Source organism: Lactuca sativa, chromosome 4, assembly GCF_002870075.4.
Source record: "Lactuca sativa cultivar Salinas chromosome 4, Lsat_Salinas_v11, whole genome shotgun sequence".
NCBI classification, from domain to species: domain Eukaryota; kingdom Viridiplantae; phylum Streptophyta; class Magnoliopsida; order Asterales; family Asteraceae; genus Lactuca; species Lactuca sativa.
This window is the reverse complement of record NC_056626.2, coordinates 339,756,476-339,780,839: the sequence shown is the minus strand read 5'-3', so window position 1 is coordinate 339,780,839 and position 24,364 is coordinate 339,756,476. Positions and strand designations below refer to the sequence as shown.

Below are 24,364 nucleotides of genomic sequence, written 5' to 3'. Positions count from 1 at the left end.
CATGATCTATTGAAAATTAATCTTTGAGCTGTCAATTTCTAGAGTTGGTTTCATTTGTAGAAGTTTTCTTTCTTATTATTTTTGTTGGTATAAAAGCTCTTGTTGAATTTTGTTTCAAGGAACTTTGATTCTTATTTGTCAATGATTTGTATCTTAAACGAGTGTATGAATTTTGATCATACGTACAACAATAACCAATGTCGATTAGTTACAATGTTATATGCCATAGTTCACATTTAGGAAACTTGGGTTATTTTACTTGTCTATTCTTCGTTCAATTTCCATATTGCCCATATGATGGAAGCCTAGCAGTTGAAGAGTGGAACTCCACACAGGATTCCTAACACACCCAAAATATTGTTAATGTTCTGCAATTAACCTTCCACGTGGCCTTTGAGACGGATTGGCATGGGCTGCTTAGATGATGCGGATTATCATTCTTTTTTTTTTTCTTTTTTTAATTTCCATATATCAGTTCTAGATCGAGCTAAGTCGAAAGCCAATGATAACCTTAATTCTAAAGCATCTCAAGTTATTCTTATTTATCTTTAGGTGAATTAATGTCGCTTATTCAAAACGTGTAGGTGCGCAATCACTTTTGTATATAACCTACTCCAATCACAAAACTTTTTTTTTCTTTTTAAAACTACTGCCTAGTTACTATCTAGTTTACTCATAAGTTACACTAACACGAAACTTGAACTCTCAATCACTTGGACTAACATGCACTGTTGAATAGTGCCAGACATAAGCCATTTTATACACATATACTAACTCATTCCTCTTTATCTAATATAAAAGTCGTTTTGTGCCAAATTATTTACAAAATTTCTTAACAAGAAAAAAAATATATATTTATTCTTCTATAGAGTGAATCAACACCCCTCATCCTCCATGTAAAACAATATATGAAATAGGTTTCACCCGAAAAAAAGTTTATTTTTCTAACTTTTCAAATATAACACTAAAATTTAGCAACTTAACAGTTAATTCTTCTTAATTATGAGCCATTAAAGTGGACATTTCGCAAGTAACATTCATAAAACAAAACTGTTAAATGAGTGAGCCAAATAGAAAGTTTTATTGGTTTATAAAAAACATCATTTCATTTACATATTACATAAGATTCACTTGTAGCCTTACATTCACATTCTTCATATATGGCTCCATGAAATCATCAACTTAATTCAGGCCAAAATCATCATCTCAATTTCTGCCTATGCCATGAACCACATGTTAACTATTATTATAAAATAAAATTAAAAAAAAAAAATTAATTTCACAATATTTATCAGTTTACACAATATTCATCAATTTTAAGTAGGAAAAAAAATAGGTAAAATGTTAATATATATTTTTATGTTTAAACATCTTTTACCTGGCTTGTATAGCTCCTTAGTTTTTGTATTTCATGGTTTCCTTCTCAAATCCAATTGTTGGGAATTGTTTGGCATATTCCTCCACATCATGGCGGAGCTTTGAAAGTTCTGACTGAAAAGTGCTCGACTCCATTGCCGCCACAAAGTCCTTCAATTTTGTCCCTTTTTCACAAAAAATAAAAACATAATTCAAAAATCACCATAATTACAATTTTGTCCTATCAACATCCCTCCGAGTACAGTCCAACTTGTTTTGTCATGTCATGTCCACTTTACCCGAAACACAGGACAACTTGTCCATGTCCCAGTCCAATAGATGCATATCAAACACAAACACAATACAACTTGTTCTGTGCTAATTTTAATGCATACCAAACACAGTACAACTTGTTCTGTAATGGAATATATATAGAGAGGTATGAAAGTATACCTTGGGCTTCACCCTTGATCTTGAGAGCCAATTTGACAGCAAGGTCAAAGAAGTAGGCAACTTTAGCGAAATCCTCTTCAACAAATCCCCTAGAAGTGAGAGCAGGGGTTCCTAAAAATAAACAAGTTAGTGAATCTTTTGTGTTGGGTACTATAATATAACATGAATTTACTGAAATACCCCTCACCCATTCTGATGCCACCAGGAACCATGGCTGACACGTCACCAGGAACAGTGTTTTTATTGGCTGCGATGTGAACAGCTTCCATTACTTTTTCAACTCTTGACCCATCGATTCCCTTGGGTTTCAAGTTCACCAAAACTAAGTGGTTCTCTGTTCCTCCGGATACAAGTTCATATCCGCTATCCATTAAAGTCTGAAAATTATAAATTAAAATTTTTAGTGTTATGATGCTTCTTAAAATTGAATAAAAATTGACCATGAGATTTGGTTTGGGGTTGTTTCTTTTTTTACTTAATCTGAACCAATAACTTGAAAAAATTTGGCTTAATGTAGCAAGATTGAAATTAATGAATATGGTGACGTTTGTATTTTGTAAGGTAAGGGTAAAATAGTCATTTAGTCGTACCTGTGCAAACCTGGCGCAGTTACTCATGACTTGCTCTTGGTATGCCTTGTATTCTGCTGTTGTTGCCTGAATTAATAAAAGTTGTTTTGTTTATTTTTTTGGAAAAAAATATTTTTTGGAATTATGAAATTGGGTCATATTGAAAATTCTCAAAGATTTAATGTAAGCAAACCTGTTTCAGCGCAACTGCCAAACCAGTGATTGTGTGATTGTGTGGGCCTCCTTGAAGTCCAGGAAACACAGCCTGGTTGATTTTGTCTTCATAATCATAAAACACCTTTCATAATAAAAACTATTAGTATATATATATATATATATATATATATATATATATATATATATATATATATATATATATATATATATATGATTGTAACAATTTATCATACGCTGGGTTGACTTGAGAAATTAGTTTATGTGATTGTAACAATTTATCATACACTAGGTTGACTTGAGAGATTAGTCTATTTAATTGTAACAATTTATCATACACTGGGTTGACTTGAGAGATTAGTCTATTTGATTGTAACAATTTATCATACATTGGGTTTGACTTGGGAGATTAGTCTATGTGATTGTAATAATTTACCATATACTGGGTTGACTTAAGAGATTAGTCTATGTGATTATAACAATTTTTATCATACATTGGGTTTGATTTGGGAGATTAGTCTATGTGATTGTAATAATTTATCATACAGTGAATTTCTTCTGTTTCCATCTCTATCGTTTTTTCTCCAGTTTCGAAGTTATCCATGTAAATTCTTGTGTTCTTATTTACTAATTTTCATTGGAGTGATTGTTAGGAATCTTTGAGGCCATTTTCCTAACAAATTATTAAGGCAGACACATACCTCTTTGCCTTGTTTGGTGACTTCTTTCAGACCCTTTCTAAAGAAAATCATGGCACCTCGTGGGCCCCGGAGTGACTTGTGGGTGGTGGTGGTCACCACATCTGCATATTCAAACGGGGATGGGATAACCCCGGCTGCAACCAACCCGCTAATGTGTGCCATATCTGCCAACAATATCGCTTTTTGCTTGTCACAAACCTATAAAATAAAAATAAAAATTCATTAAAATATTTAGGCAAATGTAATTATAATATAAAACAAATTTATTCTCATAAGTTATTTAATATTACGATTATGATTTATTAAACTCACCTTGCGAATGCGAGCATAGTCATACAATCGAGCATAAGCACTTGCTCCAGCAACTATTAGTTTTGGCCTGAAGAGTGTCGCACTTTTCTCCAACTGCAATTTGAAAATTACCAATTAAATCTTCTCATGAAAACAAAAACAAAAAAAAAAAAAGTTAAATTCAGGAAATAACAACATACTTTAATTTATTTGATTTTTACAGAATCCTACTTTTATTTTTTCTGTTACACCAATGTAATTTCATTTTTTCTCTTAAGGAATTGTACTTTGAAAAATCTACACAGATATAGATGTGAAAATTGCTTTGTAGTTGAAAATAAAGTAGGATGCTATAATAAACAAAGAAATAAAAGTACATTGCTATTTCTTGCATTTAGTCCTAACAAAAATAAATATGAGCAAAATATGATATAATGTTACATATACCTGATCATAATCAATATAGCCAGTGCTCTCATTTAATCTGTAAGGCATAGTCTCGAAAAATATAGACACCGCAGATATCTTCTTTGTATCGGTCTACAAAAAATAAGATAAATATAGAATTTAGATTACTCAGGATGAGACTAATTATTATAATAAATTAATATAAAAATGAATGGATTTTTTAGCACCTGATAACCATGTGACAAATGTCCACCATGAGGAAGATCAAGTGCCATGATTCTATCATGAGCCTTTAGTAAGGCAGTGTAGACTTGGAAATTAGAAGGTGACCCCGAAAGAGATTGCACATTCACTACAATATTAAAAAGAAAAAGATATTATGTGAAGGTATTAATACTATCATATTATTATCATCGTGTGGGTTTTTTTATTTGTTTATTATAGCATTTTATTTTCATTTCTCCCTATTACAATTTACAACGTCGTACTTTAAAATATCTACCCAATTATAGCAGTGCTGTTGGAATTGAGTAGATTTTTCAAAGTAAAAGAAATTGAAAGTAAAATGCTAAAATTCGGTGGATTTTTCAAAGTTTTTATGTCTTAATAAGAAAAAACAGGAAGTCGGATGCTTTATTACACAAATACATGGAAGTATGTTGTTATTTCTTGCATTTAGCCCATTCTTTGAATACATTTGAAACTAGTTATTAACAAGAGTAAATTACTGAAATCGTCCCTATGGTTTGGTCAAAATTGCACGTTAGGTCCCTAACTTTATTTTTTTGCACTCGGATCGTCCCTGAGGTTTGATTTTGTTGCGTTTTTCGTCCCTTACATACATAAAGTTAGGGACCAAATGTACAATTTTTACCAAACCATAGGGACGAAAAACACAACAAAATCGAATCACGGGGACGATCTGAATGCAAAAAAAAGGTTAGGGGCCAAACGTGCAATTTTGAACAAACCATAGGGACGATTTCAGTAATTTACTCTATTAACAATAGTTTGTGGATCAAGAAGCAAATTTTAGTATAAGAAATGTGTAAATTGTATCTACCTCCCCATTTTGCAGGATCCAAACGAAAGGCTTCCAAAGCTCGCTTTTGACACAAGGTTTCTGCCATGTCAATGTACCTAACAAGCAAAAAAAAATTAAAAAATTAAAACATTTTAAGAATAAATAAGTAATACAGGATGCCTAAACTCGATTCATTTAATGATCGTGTACATAATTAAACGAGTAATAAAAAAGTTAAAGGGTAACAAGGTCATTTTGTATGGGTCAAGGACGAATACGGAAACAAAAGACAAAGTTAAGGATGACATAGGTAAGATTTAAAAAATGGACCAAACTTGCAATTTTGTGTAAAACACAGGGACCATTCTTGTAATTTATTATTGAAAGAATGGTTGCTTGCTTACTCATTTCCACCATAGTATCTAGCACCTGGATAGCCTTCACTGTACTTATTAGTCATCACAGATCCAACTGCTTGCATCACTGATAAGGAGGTGAAGTTCTCTGAGGGGATGAGTTCAAGACCCTTTACAAACAATATACAAAAATCAGTCACTTAAAATCAAACTTAGAACTCATATTATTTTTGTGATTATCAATTGATTTATTAACAAGTAATTTTTCACTATGTATTCTGATTACTTTTGTAATTTTCAATTAACCATTGTTCATATATAGACCACAATTTGGCTCTCTACGTTTTAGATAAAACCAAAGTGAGAGAAGAATTGTAGAAATTCATAACAAACAAAGAGAGTTGAAATTTTTGTAGATGAAACCTCGGTTTAAAGAGTAAACTACACGAATGGTCCCTATGGTTTAGGATAATTTGCGCGTTTGGTCCCTAACTTATTTTTTTTAACTCGAAAGGTCCCTACTGTTTGTTTTTGTTACGCAATTGGTCCTTGTCTTACATAAAAAATTTATTTTTCCCTTTATTTTTTAATTTATTTAAATAAACACACCCCTAATCCCACCCTTCTCACCTTACCTTACGTACGCCATCCTTTTTTCCTATTTAAATAATAGTCTTTTTAAGTATGACAGGGACCAAAAGCGTAACAAAAACAAACAATAGGGACCAAACACGTAATAAAAACAATCAGTAGAGACCTTCCGAGTTAAAAAAATAAGTTAGGGACCAAACGCGCAAATTACCCCAAACCATAGGGACCATTCGTGTAACTTACTCCGGTTTAAAATTAGAAATTTACAGATAAATCGAGAGGAAAGCTCGATTTGAATCAGAAATCTAGATGATAGATTGGAAACATTCTTTTACACAATTAAAAAATAATGGTAAAATAGAGAGATGACCTTCCATTGACGAGCTTTTTCAAGCTCAATAATATCTGCAATCTCAGGATCGACGACCTCAAGTGGAGCATTCAATTGCTTTGGCCACTGCAATTTCACCATGAAAAACTTAAATTCAGACACAGAATCAACGACAAAAAACACAGAAATTATAAAACGAATGAACAGAAACTCACAGTGACGCCAGGTCTTTCCTTCTCGTAAACAGCTTCGCTAGGTAAAGACGACTATCATAACAACCACACCACAAAAATTCAAATCAATACAATTTACAGAAGACGAAATCGAGATCGAAAATGATAAATGATAATTAGAACAGAAATTAACGGACCATGGAATAGAGATGTCCGCCATTGAAGAGGCGCTGCAAGGGCTTGTCTGCGGAAGACGAAAGCCTACGAAGAGCCAACGCCATCGCCATTGTTAGTCTCGGTTTCTCTCTCTAGCTTTCTCTCTCTAAAAAGAGATAACACAGAGTGGAGTCTAAGTCTCCCGCGCACACACAATTTGTTTTGGTGCGGATTGAATGTTGTCGGGTTTGGGTGAGATTTTGGTGGTTGAAGATTATTGATGTAATTTTTCTGGTGCTCCTTTGTTTTGGAAAAAATATGATAACGTTATCCATTTCTTCACCTTACCCGACCCGATGCAATCAACAGGAGGATAACGGTTTTTTAAATTAAAATGTTGTTTAATAATTGAGGTTTTATTCGATTAAAAAGAAATATATATTCTATATTTGTAAACAGGGATATTAGAAAAAAAATGACATGGTTCAAAGTTTATGTTTGGTGAATTAGTGTATTAGCTAATAAAAAATAATGTCTAGTAAACTAGCTTATAAGTTATGAAAAATCTGATAAAGTCCTAACAATTTAAGTCAGTTTACAGTATAATCCCAATTTTTATTTTTTAAACAGAAAAGTCCTGATTATTTTATATTTTGCCTAAATTAACGAAGCAATCCTTATTTTTTCAAAAGAGAACGACAAATTATCGTCTAAAATTAGATAATCGGGACTTTTATGTTCAAAAAATAAATTTGATGATTAAACCGTAAATTAACCCAAAATATTGACACTTTATCAGGGATTTTCCTATAAGTTAACTGAAAGATATAAAATGACTTAAAAGAGCATTTAGAAGAATATATTTTTATATAAATAATTAAAAGGTATATTTGAAAAAAAAAAAAAAAAAAAAAAAAAAACCCTCTGTAACACTCTAAAAATTCCAACCAATTTAAACTTTTCAAAACAAACCAATTTCATAAAGTTAATACAAAAAGGTTTTCAATACATTTATTATCAGAGTATTTCCCAGAAACTACATCGTAAACACATAAAACCCGAGGAGCGGTACGATCATGCATTTGCTTTGCCACGGTCTCCTGAAGTACTTGAAAAACATTAAACCATAACTGTAAGCCTGAAAGCTTAGTGAGATACCCCCAAAATACCAACCACATATACCACACATAACATATCATAACCGAATGGAACAGCCATGCACTTCGCGTCTACTGTGTGACTGGTCCGCCGTACTGGGCCTTCAGTCCACCTGGTCCGCCCTCCGAGTCTAGCCATATACATCGAGTCTACAGTGTGGTTGGTCCGCCCGCACCGGGCCTTCAATCCACCTGGTCCACTCTCTGAGTCTACAGTATGATTGGTCCACCCGCACCGGGCCTTCAGTCGGCCTGGTCCACTCTCCAAGCCTCGGCACGTCCGGTCCCCCCTTGTGGGGCCTACAACCTATTCGGATCGCTCGCTGGGCCTTCGGGATAACCGGCCCGCCCTGGGTATGTTGGCCTACAGCACAAAGCAGGACCCGCCTCAACCCAACCCCAGTCCAACAACCGTGTGCGCATAAACATACATTCATATAACAATTCACATTCAATCATACCGATCTAGCAAATCACATAACATAACATCATCCTAACCAGGATACCGACCTAACCGGTCACTAGCATATACCATCCTAACCACCAGGATGCCGACCTTAACCAGGTCTCTAACATATACCATCCTAACTACCAGGATGCAAACATAGCAAAGCAATAACATAACAACGATACCCGGATTACAATCCGATAAAGGGCCGACCTTGGTGCCTTAGACCCTGTTGATATAGTGAGGATAACTCACCTCGCAACTGCTGACTGAAAAGGATAAGATCACGCTGCTCCACCTCCGACACGAACTCCACCACTGATCAATACCAAAAGACTGAACTTAATAAATACCCATAATTACCAAAATACCCCTGGAAGTCAACTGGTCAACTTTTGGTCAAAGTCAAAGTCCTCAGTCAAAGTCAACCCTCCTGACTGACTCTACTCGCTGAGTCAACCGGCTGACTCGTCGAGTCCCCATACTCTGAAACTCCCATAACACGACTCAACTTGCCGAGTCGCCCCAAGACTCGCTCAGTCCCACAACTCTGAGTCTAACCGTACTCAACTCACTGGGTCATCCCTTGACTCACCGATTCACAGCTTAACCAGAAAGGTTAGGACCTTACGACCAGACTCGCCGAGTCCAAGAACAGACTCGCCGAGTCCAAGTCTATCTTCAACCTACTCGCCGAGTTGTTCTTCCAACTCGTCGATTTGCTGCCCATCTTCATGCAACTCGCCGAGTACACCCATGTGACTCGCCGAGTGCCACTAGCTCTTAACCCATACAGAGGCTTTCCAAGCCATGCAGGGTCTCAAATCCATAGATCTACTCTTATACAAGCCATCCATCACGTAAAGTAGCAAACTTTACGTGAATCCAAGGAGATCTAAGCATAATACACTCTTGGCTAAGGTTTGGGACTAAGAGGCTTCATAAACAACTCTTGAACAGGGACTTTATGCTCTTTTGGATCATCACTACTCTAGATCTGAGGTAGCAACCTCAGATCCAACCTCCAAACTCAAGATAGCACTAGATATACTCCCAAAAATCCCACAAATGATAGATCTAGATGGATAACAACTCAAGCAACGAATCCTTACCTCCAAAGAAGACTCCAACAGAAGAATAAGCCAAAACCTTGCAAAGCCCCTTGCTCCAAGCCTCTTAATCTTCAAAGATTTCTTCAACAACACTCCTTCAAGATCTGAATGCTCTCTAATTCCCTCACACACGAATATTAGGGTTTTTGGACTTCAAGGGAGAGCAAAGAGGCTGGGGAGAGGGTATTATGTTCTTTATATAGGGCTCAATCCCTAGGATTAGGGTTTTCTCCACACAACACCAACTCGCCAAGTCCAGCCGACGACTCGCCGAGTTGGCCACTTAACACGCGACCAGAATCGCGACCCTACTCGCCGAGTCCACCCATGGACTCTCCGAGTTGACCATTCACAATTTCACTTCGAACCCTGAACTTGCACTCCTGAACTCGGGATGTTACAATTCTCCCCCACTTAAATTAGGCTTCGTCCTCGAAGCCTGCAGCAACACAACTCCAGAAACTACTCTCGCAATGCACCACCTGGCATTAACTAGACCGGGTTCCTCAAAACACAACCATCGAAACCCAAAACCTAACTCTTCCCCTGCGGTGTCCTGACCACCGCCTCATCCTCTGATAACCACACTTATCAACCGAGTACCATTCCAGGATACTTCACTCGCCCCAAATCACAATGATCGCTTGACCCTTACACAGCTAGACATCCCCAGACCTCCGGGTCCTGACCCGGTACCAAACTGCTATCCCTTTCCTTGACTAGCATAACTTCTATCGGATTCACTTCTGGGGCTCATCCCGCTTTCAATCCGAATCCAACTCTTTTCCTTCCGTGCTTACAGGATGACCCATCCTTCAGCTCCTGAGCAACTCTCCTGAGCTCTCCTCTACAATTACATACACATGCTGAACTGGCTCTGGCATCCTCGGGTTGGGAAAACCCGACACACTGACGACACCTCCAAACATCCCCCAGATGAATTACCATTACATACATAATCTCGTGTTCACACCAAATTGGGAATCCAAGGCTCCATCCTCGCATCCCTTCCGAGCCACTTTGGCTTTACACCCTCAGAATTCCTTCCGTGACCTCAGCAGATATCTAACCCGGATGCGCTCCATACCACCGGCGCAAACACTCTTGCTCAAAACCATAATTGGAACGCCTCAATCATACCCCGCGCTACCGCTTTCACTTTCGTGAACTTACGCTCCCTCTCGGAACTACATACCTTTCCCTTTCCTTATCCAAGGAAATCTACTTGGCCGTCTTGTCACTACAACAAGTGCCACGGTGTACACACTCCACTCTACACTATTCCCTTATAGCATAACCGTTATACCATGCACCACACATGCTCTGAATCTGCTCGCAAGGACTCTCGAGTCCATACACTACCTTCCACTAATCATGACCAATACCCGGGGCCAGACCTTCTGATGCTATCACATTGCAACATACTCATTCCATCTCCTCATACAGATCTAGCAACACATGCAGAGTCTTCAACATGACTGGACCGCCTTAGCAGGCCTTCAGCCAATCTGGACCACTCACAGAACCTTCAGCATGTCTAGACCGCCCTCCAGGGTCTTCAGCCTGTCTGGACCAAAATGAACCAAAAAAAATCATACTAACCAGATCTAAGACAGCAATGAAGGGTGGTAAGGAGGCCAACAAAAAAGACTTAATGAGTTTATATAAGGTACAACTTCCCAATTAGGGTTTTACCCTCATACGCCCCGTGTACGAGGTCTTGTATCCGTGTTCTGACCCTCGAGTTACGCTAAGCGTACACAACATTACGCCCAACGTAACACCCTTCGCATTAGTACGCCCCACGTACTCCCTGAGTACGCCCCCGTGTACTAAGGTTTCCTCCAAAACTCTAACATATTCCGAAGACCATAACTTCTTCATTATAATTCCGATTTCGACAACCCTTACTCCATAAAAAAAAAGGTAACAAGAAGCTCTACAGTTCCATCAACTAGTACCTACCTTACCAAATCCAGAACAACATCCATTTTCCATAGAAGCCGAGTTGTCAAATTACCGAAATACCCATTGACTCCAAAACACAAAACAAATACCCGGATCATCCAAATAATATTATCCAACCCAATTGAGTCCAAATCTCAATTCCTCAAGGGTACCAAGCCAAGCTAATACCCAATCATTGATCACCACCATAAAATGGGAAACGATTCGAAAAAGGGCTTGACAAAATCATAGTAATATTAAAGCGCAAAACCTTTATTGTTGCTGATGAATGTGTACAATCATGCTTTTGACTTCCCATGACGGCCGATGATGCCTGGAATATTAAACAACCGAGTTAGCACAAAGCTTAGTAAGTTTCCCCTAAAATACCTCATACAATAAACATACAAGCAAGCATCGGGTCCAATCAGCCATCAGGCTGGAATACCAAGAGTTTATTGGCTTATTGCCTTAATCGAACCTCTACTCCCCAGCCTCTGTGCCTTCGGCTTACAACCGGCTTATATCGGGTATCTTGGCCTACAACACATAACAGGACCGCCTCGACCCACTACTACCATATTTTGAAATATAAACAAACAAGGGTCAAGTAGACATATAATACAGACAAACAACAACCATACAACTCACCACCACCTACTAATCCTATCACAGCATATTGTATCGCTACCAACTAGCCGCCATGAAATGCATAACCATAAGCAATCAGATGTGAGATAGCCAGCCGAACAGATGATCCTACTATAGAGCCATAACCAAACAAGGAACAGGCAAGAAAGCCTAGATCAAGAGTTCTTAGGTTATCCTACATGACCACATATAGTCTCTAAGGCACTCAACTAGATGATAACCAACAAGTACAGGTAGACATACAGTTCTACAGATCACTACTGCATCATATTCTATATACCAGGATACAGATCTAACATACCACTACGACACAGTAACATACTCGATACTAGGATGCAAATCTAACAGATCACTACAATATAGCAACATATTAAATATCACCATACCAAGAATGCATAATCGTATACATACTTAGAGGTGAGATAGACACCTGGACAGGTGATCATACTTTAGAACCAAAACCAAACAAGGAACAGGTAACAGAGTCTAGACCAAGAGTCTTCAGTTTATCCTACATTACTATATAAAATCCTTAAGGCATCCCTCTATTAACAGATAACCACAACCAGTGAGCTGGCATTGGTACCTTCGAGCCACGGTACAATGAGGCGAACTAAGAACACCGTGATACGCTCCCTGCTACACTACTTGCTCCTGCGGATCCACTAATATCAGAACCATATAAATCTTAATCACCCATCAAAACCTTCAAGTTTAACCTAAATTCAAACTTGGTAAAAAAGTAAATGGTCAACAGAGTCAACAAAAGTCAAAGTCCAAGGCTAGTTGAGTACGCCCTGCTTACTCAACTTATGCCCCACATACATGGGATGGCATAGTACTCCCAATGTACGAAAATTACGCCTAACGTACTCGAGTTGATTCCATCCTTTCCATTAAGCACTTAATCCCTTAAGGACTTTTCACCCAAACTCAGATCTAGCCTCAAAACACTGTCTTAAATCATAAAGTTTCCACCTTTATGACTTTCTATGGCTAGGGAAGGTCCAAAAGCTAAAAAACTAACTTATTAATCCATTAAGACATCACAACTATTGCATGGAAGGTATAAAAGGACCAAGATCACATTTTTATGGTTCTTGATAGCTCCATAATGGACAAGGTTTCCAACTTTATCCATTAGAATGGTCCTAACAAACAAGATCTAGTCTTTAAGTCTTAAAAGGGACCAAAAGTGCATCTTTTTCAACTTAATCCACTAAGTCCAAGTCTCCAACCTTCAGATCTTAATCAATATGATGTTTAGATAGATAAAGTATCCAACTTTATATATAACAAGGTCACAAACTTCCAAGATCTAAAATTTATGCACTTAAAGTGACCAAAAGCTCATAACAACCAAAACTAGCTAGATCTAACAATTTCATCATCAAGATTCAAACTTTATACATCAAGAAGAAAGACGATTTACAAGCTCTAATGCAACCAACACTTCATCAATGAGTTCCTTCTTCTCCAATGTGCACCAAGAACACTCCAAAGCACATAAAACACCTTCTTTTTTCTCACAAGGCTTAAACTAGGGTTAGAGTTTCAAGAGAGGGTGTTAGAGAGGTGGAGGCTGAGAATGGAGTGAGTTTAGGGAAGTTAAGGAGCTTAAAGAGGGATTAAACCACAAAAATAAGGTTTGGGCACTCTTCGCGTACGTCCAACGTACTTAATTTACGCCCAACATACTAGGGATTGCATAGTACACCCAACATACTCCCTGTACGCTTAGCGTACACGGCTGACCCAAAAATCGTCCTGACGTTAAACGGTCGTAACTTCTTCGTTCCAACTCTGTTTTTGACGTTCTTTATATCCAAGGAAAGGTATTGACAAACTCTAATATATTATCTAAATATCTTGGACTAAAAACTTCTCGAATAAAAATCCATATTTTATGCAAAAACCCGACCTATGACTTTTATTGTTCTACCCTTCGGCCCAACATACAACTCAAAGTTTTAAATCTCATAACCATCATTGCCTCCTTCCAAAAGGTCTAAGCATTACCTCCTTTAGGCCCAAAACCTTTACATAATTGTCTTCTGACCCACGACCTTGAAATAAGAAATGGCAGGAAACAGGATGTTACAAGAGGTCCAAAGGCAATAATGATGTTTAAATAGGGTTCAAACCATAAAAATTAGGGATTGACCCGGGCAGACATACGCTCTGCGTACACCACGTACGCTCATCGTATGTGGTTAAATGCCTTGACTCCAAAACGCTCATATACGCTAAGTGTACCAAATGTACACCCAACGTACGAGGTACCATTTTCGCAAATTTCTCAAACTTAAGGGACCGAAGAAGAAGTACGTGTAATTGAATGTTACAAAACAATTTTGAAAACTGTTTTAAAACTTTTGCAGTTCCTTACTTTAAGTCTAGATTCACACGAATGTTCATCCAATTCTCTCAAACCAAGGCTTATCCCCCCCCCCCTTTGCTTCATTGGTTTAAAGTTTAAATGGTCCTTTTGGGTTGATTTTAATGGCTAAAATGGGTTGTCACTTATTTTTATTTTGGACATATTTTTTGTTGATGATCAGGAGGCCCATATGGTGCATTAAATGTAGTCCAAATCCTATATCCACCCTGAAACTTAAGATTAATGAGAGAAGACCTTTTCAAAATTATTTCAGCTCAATCCAACAACGTTTACCGTTCAATCCACTTACTTGATTAAGGTCGTGCAATGCTGTTGAATTTCCAAAAAAAAAAAAAAAAAAAAAATCTTTAAATGGCTTCATTTTATTGATTTATCATTGATGTTGTTATGGGACTTTAAATATGGTTGCAAAGTCTTCCATGTGACTTCTATCGGTCCTCAACGATGTCATTACCTGCTTACATAAATCTATACTAATTAATATTAAACAAGTAAAATTGTCCCAAACTAACAATGTAATGAAATGTATGAAATGCATACTAAATATACATAATATGTCATGAAAATGATTAAGAAAATATGCTAAAATGATGAATAAAAATGAACCTAAAAAAATCAACTTTGAAGACTGAGATTTTACCTTTTAGCGACTCCTCTTGTGCCAAGCAATAACCTGTTCAAGCATTAATGGATTCAGGACCGATCCTAAGGATTTAAATATTATCAAAGACTTAGGATGAGCTAAAATAAAATAGTGTTTATCATTATTATACGTTGTTATTTTTAAATATAAATATATATAATATATAACATAAAAAAAAATCTAGACTCTATACAGCTTTGACTTTACCTCCATCAAGCCCCCCATGAATGGATTGTCCATAATTTGATGACCTTTTAGTGAAAGTTGAATGCTCCCGGCTATGATGCATGGAAACGGTAGTTAGGGCGTCGTACCCGTATCAGATACTTGGGGGAAACGGATACGTGGGAGAAACAGCAGTGAAACGTTTCCTGGACGTATCAGCAAATCCATAAACGTTTCAGGTTAAGTTTCTAAAAAGTTTCCTAACTTTTTTTTTTTTTTTTTTTTTTTTTTTTTTACATGGGCTTTTTAAATCTAAATAGGCTAATGGAGCAAAGGGCTATAATTACCCTACAACTATTAACGATCGTTGCCTCCCATGATAATTATATTCAAAGTCGTTTACTGCCTTGCGCTGTTGGGCACCTTCCTGTCGACGATCAAGAACAATTGAACAAGAAAAAAATTCAATTTACACTTTACATTTTGGAATTTCTTTAATATATATATATATTTTTTTTTTTTTTTTTTAATATTTTTATATTATCGTATCTTTGCCGTATCCGTATCTTGAATTTTTGAGTTTTGCCGTTTCCCGTTTCCGTTCCGTATCCGTTTCCCGTTGCCGTATCCGTTTCTGTGCAACTTAGGCTCCCGGAAGGTAGCTCATCAATAACCTTAGAAATGCGAATTGCTAATAGTTTACAAATAAATTTATAGTGGCATTATATTAGGCTAATCGGGCTATAACATTTAAGGGATTTTGGGTCACTAACCTTTGGGATCAATGTAATGCACCTTTTTGGGAAATGAGATAATTGCCATGATGCCATCTTATAATTGTTTTTGAAGATTGTAGTTTCTTTTTGACAAAAATCATGGGATTATAAGTCTCTATCAACTTTGCACACTGTGTAATGGGAGACCAATGATTAAGTTTTCGCCTGTACTATTTATTGGAAATAGCCGATGTCTATGTTTCCCACAACAACAACAAAAAAAAAAAAAAAAAAAAAAAAAAAAAAACCTTTGGTGGAAAGTTGTACATAAATGATTGGGCTGCAAAGTTTTTTTTTTTTTTTTGAAAACGGAGAAAGCATATATTAGAAAAGATGAAACCATAGTAAGAAGCTATGTAATCAATACAGCACAGGGAGCAACAAACAAAAACATAAACTAATGTACAAACAAAAAAAAGTAAGCAAGATGTCAAAATAGGAAACAACTCCAACCTACCCAACATTTTTCAGAATTACCCATGTATTTGCACCATTCAAACGCCTGTAATATAATTGAATCCGCCGTTTTAGTAGGAGATGGATGTTTTTTGTGAAAGATTCTCTCATTACGGGCTGACCAAATGTTCCACACTGTCGAGTATAAGATTGTATTGAATACGCCTTTTGTTTGAGCAGTTCCCCCAAGAATTACCAAACTCAATACATTCCTTGATACTGTCAAATTCAATGCCCTGTATATCACACCATTTGAGAATCCAGTACCATACTGTCTTTGCAAAGTTACACCCGAATAAAAGATGATTTGCTGATTCGATTGCACTTTCGCATAAGTGACAATTCAAGTTATTTACCGAAATACCCCTTTTATTGAGTGCTTCTGCGACCGGAATTCTGTCAAGATTAACCTTCCATATAAAACATTTGACTTTAAGGGGAATGAGTTTCGACCAGCATATCAGTGTCCCAGTGAAATGGCTACCAGAATCGTCAATTAGTCTCCTCATAATATTAACCATATAAGTTCCCTCTTGGTGTAAGTTAAATCGAAATCCAATTTTTGAAGAGAATTGAAACTCCCAAGAGGCGAAGAATTGATGAAACGCATGTAATTCCATAAGCATATTGTTGTTAGGGGGTTACATTTCCATCTCCACACAAAACCATCCGCATTAATCATGTCCAAAAGTGTGCACTTTTTAACCGACTCCATGTTGTACAAATAAGGGAATCGATTTTGTAATGGGATATCACCACACCAGATGCCTTTCCAAAAAAGAATTCGTAGGTTGAAGCTTGGAATTATAGAGAATATCCCACCTGGTTCGATGTTACGGCTGGATAGACTTTTAATAGCCTTGTCGATATTACACCAAACACCAAAACTATCCTTCCTGCACAAAAACGTGGAGGGGTGTACTTTCAAATTATGAATACTCTCAATAACTTCCGCCCACAGTTTCCCTTGTTCATTTTTGAGTCTCCACCACCATTTGGTTAAAAGTGCAATGTTTTGTGCTAATAATGTGCCAACTCCTAAGCTACCTTTTTTTTTCTGCTTGTCACAATCTTAGACCAATCCACCCAATGAATTTTCATCTTGTCTTCGTCTCCACCCCATAAGAATCTCCTTCTACGTTTTTCCAAGGATTCCAGGACTCCCTGAGGTGCTTTAAAAAAAGAGAGGTAATACGTGGGGAGGCTACTGAGGACCGATTTAATTAGGGTCAATCTACCACCAAATGAAAGTGTGTTCGCTTTCCAACTTGACAACCTCTTTTGAAACTTGTCCAACATTGGTTGCCAATTTTTCTTTAGTGTCATATTCGCTCCAACTGGGACACCCAGATATGAAAACGGGAATGAACCTCTCACACATCCAAGTGTTATCGCTATAGATTGGATTTCAGAGTCAGGAACACATATGCCAAAGAGTCTAGATTTATGAAAGTTGACTTTTAGTCCGGACGATATTTGGAAACACTTGAGAATACGAGAGAGATTTTTAATACTAACTTGATTCCAATCCCCCATAAATAGGGCATCATCGGCATAGAATAAATGGGCTAACTTTGGGCCATTGTAGGGTAGCTTAACACCATTAATCAAGTTTTTCATCTTAGCACCTTGCAATGCGACATGTAAACCTTCCATGGTGAGTATGAAAAGAAATGGAGATAGAGGGTCGCCTTGTCTAACTCCACGTGAATTTTGGAATTCGTTTGTTGCAGAACTGTTTATCAAAACAGATGCCCATGAGCTTGAGAGGCAACCGAAAATCCATGTGCACCACTTATCTCCGAATCCCATTTGTTTCATTATTGATTCTAAGTAACCCCAATTAATAGAACCAAAGGCTTTTTCGAAATCTACCTTGAAACAATACATGGATTTCTTGTTCTTTTTAGCCCAAGAGTGAAGTTCATTGACTACGAGAGGACCATCTAAGATGTTTCTGCCTTCGATATATGTTGACTGAACTTCATCAACAACTAGATGAATGACTTCTTTGATTCGATTTGCTAAAATTTGCGCCATGATCTTATATAGACATCCAAGCAGACAGATAGGCCTGTAATCGCCGAGGGAGATAGGATCCTTTACCTTTGGAATTAAGGTAATGAAGGATGAATTACATCCACTAGAGAATGTTCCTGTTACTTCAAATCTTCTAACACATCGAATAACATCCTCTTTCATCAATTCCCATTTGTCCTTAATGACTTTGAATGTGAATCCATCTGGCCTAGGGGATTTCTCGGACCCACATCCCCATATGGCCTTTTTGATTTCATCAACCGAGATAGGGGACTCGAGATGAGATCTATGTTCCGGGGCTAGTTTCTTGAATAAGGGGCTAATTAGCTTTGGCCTCTGAGGCCATGGTTCATTGAATTTGGAGGAGAAAAATTGAAAATCTCCATCTTGATGTTGGTAGGATTCGACGTCCAACGACCATTAATCTCGAGACCCTGTATCCGATTTCTCCTATTCTTATTCTTTAGCATTCCATGAAAGAACCTGGTGTTTTCGTCACCATCACATATCCATTGACTTTCGCCTTTTGTCTCATATCAAATTTGACAGGATATTCTAGTTCACCTATTTTAAAAAGTGACTCTCGCCTATCAATGATTTCAGAATCAGAAAGAATGCGAGATTCGGCCTCCAATTCAAAGCGATCCACCTTTTCTCTGAGTTGTTTTAGATCGCCGTGTTCTAATTTGGAAACATCAGATCTCCAATTTTGTAGAGTGCCCTTTAAATATTTGAGTTTAGCAAGAAAGTATTGATCTGGTGCGCCGAAAAGATTAAATGTATATAATATATGTCACGCTATTCATGAATGTGTGCCAAAAACTAAGGCAAACGTTGCAACGTTTGGTAATGCAAAATAGAGAATGTTTCAACAAATAATGGTTTCGATTATGGGGAGTATTTTCAATCATATATGTAGAAAAACCAAAACTGAAAGTATTTGGTGACGGGATGTGAGTGACTTAATTTAAAATGAACATACTCGAGAAAGATTATGTTTATAAAAAATGTACTTTAATTATGAACTATGATGATCGTATAGAAACACAAGATTCTTCCTAGAGAAAATAAGTCGTAATGGAATTTTAAAGACCTTTATCTGTTTATCATCATAAAGAATTAAATCTGGGCCCATCTGTGTACAAGGACTGGGCTGGGCTAGCTAGACAGTTTTGGGCCCTAATTTTAAGTTTGTTCGTTAGGACTTTTTCTATTCTACGTATACAACTATACAAGTAAATTCCTAATTAAAATAGCATATTCTACTATTTGATTAAGTTAGTTATTATGTTTTTCGTTCGAAGGATTGGGATTCGATTCCCTATAATGATTAATATTTTATTTTTTACACGTTGATTACATTTATACGATTTGTGGTTCCTATATAACAAATGATTTTTTAACCTTAGTGGTCAACAGGGTCGGCCTTACGAGTCGTTATGAAATATGAAATATATCAAATTAGCAAGAGAAATTAAGTATTTTTTTTTCATATAAATTCTCCTGCCCAATTAAATAACTAAATAATGACATTTATAAACTTTAATGTTTATTTTATAAAATTTAATGATATTTTAATATATTAATATTATACATGTCAGCATTTAATTGGATAATTTGGATTAGGGATGACAACGGGGCGGGTTTAGGACGGGTTTTTGTAATCCCGTCCCCATCCCCGAATATGAAAATCGATCCCATCACCGACCCGATTCCCAACAGGTACCGTTTACCAAACACTATCGGGTCTGCGGGTATCCCAACGGGGTAACGAAGATCCCGTTTAACATTCAAATTAAGAATAATTTTGATGCAGTAAGAATACAAAACCATTAGACATAGTGATGCAAGCATAAATTCATATCCAAAATAATTTTGATAATTTACAAAACCATTAAGAGCAGACGTATTTGTTCTGATACATAAGTGGTTACTAGTGACCAAAAAACAATAAAGACACTAGCATTCATAAATCATAATATCACTATTACTCTAAGTACTATAAATAAAAAAATGTCAAAACACCAGTACTATAAATAAACAGGAAGCTATCTCAAGAAATTATCTTTAAATCTTTCACAACAAAGAAGATAACTCAAGGAAATTAATATATATATATATATATATATATATATATATATATATATATATATATATATATATATATATATATATAGGGAAAAGTGAATATACCCTTAAGGGTACCTAAGGTTGTGTACCCTGATTATTAAAACTACGTAGTTTTGATTATTGGGTTAATTTTCTAAATAAAACAAATCCTTAAAAAAAGTATGCAGGTTTCCTTACGTGATTACATTCCTGATTCGTTCCATATTCAAGAAATCGGATTCAACTAAAATCGAATGATACAATCTGGAACCGCAATTCAGGGAGCTGAAAAAAATTACAACGAATTGAAATAAAAAATAGAAATTGACAAGGAATCGACTACGTGATCACGTTCCTGATTCGTTCCATATTCAAGAAATCGGATTCAACTAAAATCGAATGATACAATCTGGAATCGCAATTCAGGGAGCTGGAAAAAAAATTACAACAAATTGAAATCAAAAAAATTGTAATCGACAAGGAATCGATTGCTTCCCCTGTTTTTTTAATTCGACGGCTTCAAAGTATGTGACTTTCCTTGATTCTAATCGTTTGTTTTTTATATCAACTAATTATGATGTTTCAAGGTTTGTATTTTTTGTTATTAATTGGAATCGTTTTCAATTCATACATGTAGTCCTTAATTTCAATTTTTTGGTCCTGTGTGCGTGCGGTCTGCAATGCTGCGTTTTTTTTTTTTTTTTTTTTTTTTTTTTTTTTTTTTTTTTTTTTGCTGCTGCTGCTGAAGATATATACCTCATTGCTAAACACAGTTTCATTGTTTATAGCTAGTTTAGGCAATTCATTATTCTAAAGAGCTAACTTCATGGTGCCATCTAAAGTCTATATTTTGGGGTAACTTGGATGAACTTGATCCAACTTATTGCAAACAATGAAAAATTAATAATAAAAAGTAACAAATGAATTGAATATGAAGTCATCAGTTGTAATGTATTTTAACGAATGATTTTTTATGTTATGAGCTGTAATGTATTTTAATGAATGATTTTTTTCTGCTCCGATTCCATGGAAGCCAATTAAGGTAAATCATACAAATTGTAATTCACATGAATTCATACAAATTGAAATTGACAAGAATTCATACAAATTGCAAATTTTTGTTATTTTGTTTTTTTATGTATAATGTTTCCATTATATTCAATATAAAATAATTTGGTGTTAATCTTTTATTTGGAAATATGCATCGTTGTCTATTGCAGACCACAATGAGTGAAGCCGAAGCAACTAATCAAGCTATAGAGCCATATATAACCGAAGATAGTGACACAAATGATTACTTGGAAGCAACATATGAATGTGAAAAAACAAATAGTATCGGTGAGAACATTGAATTTGACGAAGATGAAGTTAACAAAGAAAGTATACTTGGAAAGGTTTTTGATACACCCGATGATGCCTATACATTTTATAATGATTATTCATTTTTACATGGCTTTGGTATACGTAGAGATGACACAATTAAAAATCCTAAAACAAATGAGCCTTTTCGGAAGATATATGTATGCAACAAAGAAGGTTTCAAAAGGATGGACAAAAATGCTTCAAGTGAAAATGAGAAAAAACGTCGTAGAGATGTTAGAACCGGATGTCAAGCAAAGCTTCGAATAACAAGACAGGAGGATGGAAAATGGTTGGTGGACTCGTTTAATGACACACACAATCACGACTTGACCATGACACCTACAAAGGTGATGAAGCATCGATCTCATAGCAGTTTCCACCGTTCAATAGAAGGTAAATCTCTTATGGTGCAATTTGGTCAAGCAGGGTTGAAACCTTCTCAAATTAAAAAGGCTGTTAATACAATGAAAACCTCAAATATAGCTGATGTTACTTCAAAGCAATGTGCTGATGTCTTATCTGAGCAACGAAAACAACATAAAGGAAAGGAGTTTTATGGACTTATAAAACATTTTCAAGATAAAACATTAGTTGATAGTGACCAGTATTTTGTCGTGGATTTGTCTGATGATGGGTATCCTAGAAATATCTTTTGGGCTGATGGTAGATCAAGAGATGCTTATACAAAATTCAGAGATGTTGTTGTGTTTGATGTCACTTATATGACTAACAAGTTCAAGATGCCTTTTGCTCCCTTTACTGGGGTCAATCATCATGGGCAGTCTATACTTTTTGGTGGAGCATTGCTTGAAAATGAAAAGGAAGAGACATTTGAATGGTTATTTAAACATTTCCTCAAATGTATGTTTAACAAGTATCCGAAGGCAATTATAACAGATCAAGACAAAGCAATGGGAAATGCAATAAAAAAAGTGTTTCCGAAGACTCGGCATCGTTTCTGTTCATGGCATATCATGAAGCATGAAACCGAGCACCTTCGATCGTATGTTTCCCGTTACAGTGATTTTCAAGAAACGCACAAACAATGGATAAATAGCGACACCATTGAACAATTTGAAGCAACATGGGAGGTTATGCGTAGTAAGTATGAACTGGAAAGCAATTGTTGGATTAGTGACATGTATAACCAACGTATACATTGGGCTAAACCCTTCTTGAAAGATACTTTCTTTGCTGGTATGACAACAACCGGACGAAGTGAGAGCATCAATTCATTTTTTGATGGATTTGTTAATTCGAGGACCATGTTGAATGAATTTGTTGTACAATACGACAAAGCAATTGAGTCTCGAAGGGCCGCTGAAGAAGATGAAGACTTCAAGACTATGAACTCGAGGCCGGTTCTTTCTTCAGTGCATCCAATCGAAGCAAAAGCAGGTCAATATTATACTAGAAAGATGTTTGATACTTTCAAAAAAGAATGGACCGAAGCTATTACCAATTTGACTCATGAGACTATAGGAAAAACTACAGAAGAAAGCACATATCGAGTTGGGCAATTGGATGTTGATAAAAAATATTGGCGCATTGTTACCTTTCGTTCTTTGGATCAAGTTAGCGTCACATGTTCCTGTGCTAAGTATGAGACAAATGGGATTTTATGTAAACATAGCCTATATGTGATGAAGAAGAAGCATGTTAAAGAACTCCCGAGTCACTATATTTTACCACGATGGACCCTTAATGCTAGGTACAAACTAGGTAGTGATAGTATCAGAATCGGAGAAATGAATAATGAAAATGGAGTTAGTGCGTACACACTATGGTGTGTCCGTTCAAATTTTACAAAACTAATTGAACAAGCTAGAGACTCCCCTTCAGAGATACAAAAAGTCAATACGCTATTGATAAGTCTTTTAGATGATCAAACAAATCGAAAGAAATCTATGTCTTTGGAGAATGCATCTCAAGGTTCTTGTATGGGAGCTTCGCAAATAGATATGATGCCACAGTTATCTGTCCGTGATCCTCTTGGTCCAACTACTACAAAAGGGCGTCCTAAAATTGCTAGTAGAATCAAGTCTTCTTTAGAAGCCCCCAAAAAACGAACATGCTCTTACTGTCAAAGATTGGGCCATTACGCTACTAGTTGTTTAAAAAGAAAGGTTCTTATTATATTAATTTAATATTCATGATTTACAACTCTAACAATTATATTAACAATTATTTATTTTTTTCATGGATCAGGCGGATGAATCCTTGCAAGATACATAATGATGAGACATGTTGTTACTATAAGCAAAAGAAAAAGTAGATGCTTAATGACATTCTTTTTTTGGTTAACTACACCTTTTCCATGTTTTACGCACAATTGATATGTGAATATTATAGAAGTTATTGATGTTTCTTAACAATTTTAATGTTTTTGAATGAAATTTCTTGATTGTTTATGATTTGTGTGTTTATAACTGAAATTTGGCTGCCACAATTTGTTTATAACGAAAGTATGAGGGTATTTTGTGAAAAAATGAAAGTATGATGGTATTTGGTGAA

At 36.2% G+C, this 24,364-nt stretch overlaps 2 protein-coding genes across 4 annotated transcripts; one reads left to right on the top strand and one right to left on the bottom strand.

The window, feature by feature from the left end:
- Positions 1–1,058: 1,058 nt before the first annotated feature.
- LOC111895989 (serine hydroxymethyltransferase 1, mitochondrial) lies at positions 1,059–6,812 on the bottom strand. 3 transcript variants are annotated; one of them, XM_023892026.3, is made up of 15 exons: positions 6,625–6,812; positions 6,470–6,520; positions 6,294–6,380; positions 5,381–5,502; positions 5,016–5,092; positions 4,180–4,304; positions 3,992–4,084; positions 3,566–3,658; positions 3,254–3,451; positions 2,572–2,676; positions 2,400–2,465; positions 1,997–2,186; positions 1,810–1,920; positions 1,379–1,541; positions 1,059–1,240 (listed from the first exon to the last, which is right to left on the bottom strand). In XM_023892026.3, the coding sequence occupies exons 1-14, from the start codon at positions 6,712–6,714 to the stop codon at positions 1,396–1,398; spliced, it is 1,554 nt and encodes a 517-aa protein (XP_023747794.1). In that variant the 5' UTR covers positions 6,715–6,812; the 3' UTR covers positions 1,059–1,240; positions 1,379–1,395. The 3 variants fall into 3 exon arrangements, with proteins under 3 accessions (XP_023747794.1, XP_023747792.1, XP_023747793.1); XM_023892024.3 differs by having other exon boundaries at positions 1,059–1,217; XM_023892025.3 differs by having other exon boundaries at positions 1,059–1,213.
- Positions 6,813–21,714: 14,902 nt separating this feature from the next.
- On the top strand, positions 21,715–24,085 carry LOC111893294 (protein FAR1-RELATED SEQUENCE 5-like). Its single transcript, XM_023889354.2, has 2 exons — positions 21,715–23,976; positions 24,059–24,085. The coding sequence occupies exons 1-2, from the start codon at positions 21,715–21,717 to the stop codon at positions 24,083–24,085; spliced, it is 2,289 nt and encodes a 762-aa protein (XP_023745122.2).
- The last annotated feature ends 279 nt before the right edge of the window (positions 24,086–24,364 follow it).

What these genes read in the sequence shown, in the direction of transcription:
- LOC111895989 (XM_023892026.3), bottom strand. Translation starts at nt 6,714, where the DNA reads ATGGCGATGGCGTTGGCTCTTCGTAGGCTTTCGTCTTCCGCAGACAAG. An exon ending in GCGGACATCTCTATTCCATG is followed by an intron (nt 6,521 to 6,624) that starts GTCCGTTAATTT and finishes TTGTTATGATAG; the next exon opens with TCGTCTTTACCTAGCGAAGC. An exon ending in TGGCAGTTGCGCTGAAACAG is followed by an intron (nt 2,466 to 2,571) that starts GTTTGCTTACAT and finishes TTATTAATTCAG; the next exon opens with GCAACAACAGCAGAATACAA.
- LOC111893294 (XM_023889354.2), top strand. Translation starts at nt 21,715, where the DNA reads ATGAGTGAAGCCGAAGCAACTAATCAAGCTATAGAGCCATATATAACC. An exon ending in CTAGTTGTTTAAAAAGAAAG is followed by an intron (nt 23,977 to 24,058) that starts GTTCTTATTATA and finishes TTCATGGATCAG; the next exon opens with GCGGATGAATCCTTGCAAGA.